A 6024-nucleotide genomic window follows, 5' to 3' on the forward strand; every position below is an offset into this window, starting at 1 on the left:
TACAAGCTCTGCATGATTATAATCTGGCCTTTATGTAGGCTCTGCAACATGGCAAATAAAGTCTTAGAGCTGAATATGGAGGGTCCAGAAGAAATTGGGGCTGAAGCTAGAGCTGGTAAAGATGAAGTTGGAGTAGATGGAGCTACAGTAGAAGGAGCTAAGGCAGGGAAAGCAGAAGATGATAGAGCCTCAGACCTCTTGCCCTTAGCCTTCCAGGGCCCCCGAAAAGTGACTGTGGGGTCATCGAGGTTCCAGCAATTCTTCTTCACATAAGCCAAATTAATGGCTGGGCTGAGGCTCTCAAAAGATAACGAATCAGAAGTGACTCGTCTGGCCTTGCACAAGGCAGTGATGAGGGCAGGAAAACCAAGCCGTGAGGAGTCATACTGTGCGATCATAGAAATATGACTTGAGATAATGTACCCCAAGTTCATATTCATCTTCTAAATTATGCCATATATCAGTCTAGCCCTATCCAATGTAATATCAGAAGTTTGGGAAGTAGGGGCCAAGTTAGAGAATGACAAAATGCTCCAGGTCTAAGCTAGTGTGGTCAAATTCTTCCGCAAAATCTTCAAAGGCAGCCCATCTGTATTTAGCTCAAATCCCCTCCCAGGGATGCATAATCGGGCTGCCAGTTCCTGGGGATTTGGCCTCAGTCTACAAAACCTGGAGTAGGCAGATAGGCTCTCCCCCTCCTCAATCAATAATCACAGGCATCTTGAGGAAAGTGTTGCGGGCATCCTCATCAAACTTTATCAAGTGACCCCTAACCCTTACTTGCTTAGGAGATTTATCTTTAGGGTCATACAAATTAGCATAAAACTCCTTCACTATAGCAACATCAATGCTCCCGTCTAGAAAATTGGTCAGCTCCTTGTGCCAATTCCTTTTTTCCAACTCAATCTTGAATTCATCAAAATCTGTATGATATATCATTTCATTCCTCTCAAGAAGAATCTTCCTGCCAATCACAATGTCAGAATAGCGATTCCAGGCCTCTTGGGATGTGAATCTTGATCTATCATAGCGAGCTTGAGATGCTAAGGCTGGTGCCTTTCTTTTGCGGGAAGCCATCTAAAAAGAAATAGACAATAAAACAAGATTAAACAGGAGTTATTCACGATTGAAAAACAAAAAAATAAAACTAAAAATAAGACTGGGCGCGCCTTATGAAAATTTACTCATGGGCTAAGTGCAATAGCCACGCCCTTAGCGAGAGAACTCAGAAAATCTTTTTCTACAAAATAGGCTTAGCGCAGCAGGCATACTTAGCCTAAATCCATAATTTTTCAAATAGAGGGAGATTTGAGCTTAGTGCGACAAGGCGCGCTTAGCTCAACCTCACAAAAACATAGCACAGGCTTAGCGAGCAAGCCTTATTCCACAAATAGGAAAAATAGAGATGATATTGCGCTTAGCCTAGCAGCTAGGCTTAGCGCTGAACAAAATTTTGAAAAATTTCTAAGTGTCTGAAACACTAGTCTTGCTCAGCGCATAGATGCGCTTAGCGATTTCACCATTGATGTTCAACCGAAGGGATAAATGCGCTTAGCGCGACAAGGTTAGGCTTAGCGCGATCATCTGGAAATCGAAATATTCATCAGATGCGATGAACCGGCTTAGCATAGAAGGCGTGCTTAGCGTGTTCATCATGATTTCTAGCAGTTACTCAGGGCTTTTCATCCCCTTTTCCAAGCAATGCCCCTATTGGGCCATAAAACCTAATCTAAGCAACTACATTATCTATAGTAAAACACTAAACCTAAGAACACAAACCCTAAACATATTACAACCTAACAAAATTAAATCTTCTACCCTAAAGTTTGCAACTTTAAAGGAAAATGAGAATAAAGTAGAAAATGCTTACTTGGACTGTGGAATGTGGATGCAAAGAGAAGTTGAAGTGTAGGAATAGAAAAAGATGAAGCACAGGTAGAAGAAAATGCACTAGATGGGCTTTTGTTCTCACAAGAAGAATTGGTAACTACCTAAGTAGTTGCCCATCTCTTTTTTCTAAGCAGTTTTGTATGGCACGCTTAGCGCAAGGTTATGCTTAGCGTGTCCATATGACATTTGTAGAAACAAAGCTTCATGGTGAATCAAAGGTGATTCAAAGGTATTTTGATGATAACAATGATGATGACAAAGGTGATGAAAAAAAGCTCAAAGATCAATCAAAGAACAACTCAAGTGAATCAAGAACAATTCAAGAGTTCAAGATAAGAATCAAGAAGAATTCAAGACTCAAGATTCAAGAATAAAGAGAAGATTCAAGACTCAAGATCAAGATTCAAGATTCAAGGTTCAAGATCTCAAGAATCAAGATCAAGATTCAAGACTCAATCAAGATAAGTATTAAAAAGTTTTTTCAAAAGTTTGAATAGCACATGAGTTTTTGACAAAACCTTTTACCAAAGAGTTTTTACTCTATGGTAATCGATTACCATATTGTTGTAATTGATTACCAGTAGCAAAATAAGTTTGAAAAAGTTTTCAAACTGAATTTACAACGTTCCAATTATTTTCAAAAAGTTGTAATCGATTACAATGTTTTGGTAATCGATTACCAGTGCCCTTGAACGTTGAAATTCAAATTCAAATGTGAAGAGTCACATCCTTTCACTTAAAAGCTTTGTGTAATTGATTACACTAATTTGGTAATCGATTACCAGTGACTGTTTCTGATAAATCAAAAGATGTAACTCTTCAAAAGGGTTTTGACTTTTTCAAATTGGTTTTAAGTTTTTCTAAAAGTTATAACTCTTCTAAATGGTCTTCTTGACCAGACATGAAGAGTCTATAAAAGCAAGGCTTTGTCTTGAATTTCAATCATCTTGAATACTTTTCCAATCATTTCATTACAATCCTTTACAAGCCTTGAATCTCTTTGAACTTCTTCTTCTTCTTTGTACCAAAAGCTTTCTGAAGTTTTCTGGTTTTCTAAACCTTAAAAACTTGTGCTATTCATCTTTTCATCTCTTCTCCCTTTGCCAAAAAGAATTCGCCAAGGACTAACCGCCTGAATTCTTTTTGTGTCTCTCTTCTCCCTTTTCCAAAAGAACAAAGGACTAACCACCTGAATTCTTTTGTGTCTCCCTTCTCCCTTGTCAAAGAATTCAAAACGAAACAGTCTGAGAATTCTTTTGATTCTTCCCATTCCCTAATACAAAAGTGTTCAAAGGACTAACCGCCTGAGAATTCTTTTGTATCCCCATTCACAAAGTATCAAAGGTTTAACAGCCTGAGATCTTTGTCTTAACACATTGGAGGGTACATCCTTTGTGGTACAACTACTTGGGTTTGACTGAGAACAAGAGAAGGTACATCTCTTGTGGATCAGTTCTCGTGGAGGGTACATCCACTAGGTTCAAAGAGAACAAGGGAGGGTACATCCCTTGTGGATCTTTGCTTGAAAAAGAATTTTTACAAGGTTGAAAGAAATCTCAAGGACCGCAGGTCGCTTGGGGACTGGAGTTAGGCACGGGTTGTTGCCGAACCACTATAAAAACTCTTGTGTGTTTGTTTCCTTCTTCCCTACTCTTTTACTTTCCGTTGTGCATTTAATTTCCGCTTTTACTTTCTGTTAAGTTTCTCTTCTACTCCTCATTCTCTTAACAATTTAGTAAAAGCCTTAGAAGAGTAATTTTTAATTAGTAGAGGTTTAGAAATAATTAATTCAACCCCCCCTTCTTAATTATTCTTAGGCCACTCGATCCAACAACGTTTGGGTTTTAAAGCCCATGTGCTTAGCGCCAGTTCTCACGCTAAGCCCAATTCACAAATTTCAAATTCCAAAAAGGTTTTTAGGCTTAGCATGAGGACCTGCACTTAGCGCTTCCTACAGCTCAAATTGGTCCTGCAATCTGCGCTTAGCCGCCAAAGGTGGGGCTTAGCGCATAAACATGCTCCTCCATGCAGTGATGGCTTGCGCTTAGCGCTTCACTAGCACTTAGTGATATTCCAAAGAATTTGAAAATAGAAAGGGAATTGCGCTTAGCGCGTCACCTTGCTAAGCCCAATGCGATAAATTAAAATCCAGAGAGGTATTTGGGCTTAGCACAGCTATACACGCTTTGCGCTATCCATAGATTTTCAAAGCAGAGAAGGATTGGCACTTAGCGCATCACCTCGCTATGCCCAATTCGAGAAATTCAGATTCCAGTGAGATAATTGGGCTTAGCGCAATGAAGCGCGCTTAACGCTACCATCTAGCCACTAATCAGGGGTCTAAGCAGTTAGCGCGAGCAAGGTCACGCTTAGCACGTGAAGACTTGGCACTTAGCGCGAGTGTTGCGCTTAGCGAGTGAACAATTGAAAAATCTTCTAAGTTCTTTTTCTGTTCACCTCTTCACCAAAGCTTATGAACCCCTTTTTTCAATATTAAACAAGTTGAAAACACATAATCACAAGCAACAACTACACTAAATGCAAGCAAAACAAAACTAAAAATGACTGGGTTGCCTCCCAGCAATCGCTCGTTTAACATCATTAGCTTGACGCATCGTTCAATTATCCTGGATCAATCTTGGTTCTCTCCTTCAGAACCTTCTTATCCAACTCCTTCACCTATAAGCATACATCCTGGTCCAGTAATTCTCTTCCTTCATTAAAAGATCAAATGTGATTTGTTGGTTTTCAAGACTCATTTCCAACTTTTTCTTCCCTATGTCCACCACACAGCTTGCAATGGACATAAATGAACGTCCCAAAATGACAGGAATATCCACATCTTCCTCAATGTCCATTACAACAAAATCAACAGGAAATATGAGATGCTTGACCTGGACCAACACGTCTTTAATCACTCCATAGGGTCTGGTGACGGAGCGATCAGCTAACTCTAAAGTCATCCGAGTAGGCATTATCTCCAGCTCTCCAAGTCTCCAGCACATGGAGAGCGACATCAAATTAATATTGGCTCTTAAATCAATAAGAGCCTTGCCTACTGAAACTTCTACTACAAAACAAGGTATAGTGACACTGTCTGGATCCTTATGCTTCGGTGGAAGGATACGTTGAATAACAGCACTGCAATTTCCTTCCACAACTATGGTGTCACTATAGATGTACTTGTTCTTCTTAGTTAGCATATCTTTCAGAAATTTAGTATAAAGTGGCATCTGCTGTAAAGCTTCTCCAAAGGGCATTGTAATTTCTAGCTTCTTGAAAATATCCATAAATCTAGCTAGATGTCTTTCTTTGTCTTTTCTAGAAGGTACCAAGGGATATGGTACTTCCTTCCCTTTAGCTGAAGATGCTTCCTTCTTTTTCTCTCTTGCACACTCACTCTTGCTTTTCTTCTTCTCTTTTTTTATCTCTTTTTCTTTGTCTATTTTCTCATTTTTTTTTTCATTTTCTTTTTCAATTTATTTTTCTTCTTCCTTTCCTTTTTAATTATCTTTATTTTTCTTCTCATTTATTTCTTGTTCACTCAAATTTATTATTGTCTCCTTCTTCTTCTCATCTTCTACCTCCAACTCTTCATCAGACTCACTCAAAGACTCTACCAAAGGATCAAGTGTTGGGCCAGACACCAGCTGTTGTTTTTCTGCACCTATTCCATTCTCACCTTCTTTCATGACCACCAATCTGCTTCTAGTCATGACAGCTTCACATTCCTCCTTTGGACTTTTCTCAGTATTAGCTCCAAAGCTGCTAGACGGACGGTCTGTCAATTGTTTTGCCAATTGTCCCACCTGGACTTCCAGATACTTAATGGCTGACTCTATGCTCTTTTGATTTGACATTGAAACTTGCATGAACTAGGCAAGAGTCTCTCATTGTTCAATCATAGAGACTAGGCCCTTGTTGTTGTGGCCTGTTAGATGGACCACCCTGGTCTTTATTAAACTGATTTCCAGGGTGATTTCTCCATTGTCCCTACTGTGAATGATATTGCTGGCCATATTGAAATCCAGAATGCCCACCTGCATTGAAATTTGGTCTTGGCTGGTTCCCCATATAGTTCACTTCATGTGTTGTTTCTTCTTGGGGAATACATCAGTCGAACTCATGTGCTCC

General features: G+C 39.5%; 1 protein-coding gene across 1 annotated transcript; it reads right to left on the bottom strand.

Annotated features, from left to right (window-relative positions):
- Positions 1 to 4565: 4565 nt before the first annotated feature.
- LOC114398657 lies at positions 4566 to 5750 on the bottom strand. Its single transcript, XM_028360832.1, has 2 exons — positions 5475 to 5750; positions 4566 to 5162 (listed from the first exon to the last, which is right to left on the bottom strand). Exons 1-2 carry the CDS (start codon positions 5748 to 5750, stop codon positions 4566 to 4568), a joined length of 873 nt encoding a protein of 290 aa, XP_028216633.1.
- Positions 5751 to 6024: the final 274 nt, after the last annotated feature.

The sequence above is a fragment of the Glycine soja genome, chromosome 19, assembly GCF_004193775.1.
Source record: "Glycine soja cultivar W05 chromosome 19, ASM419377v2, whole genome shotgun sequence".
NCBI lineage: Eukaryota > Viridiplantae > Streptophyta > Magnoliopsida > Fabales > Fabaceae > Glycine > Glycine soja.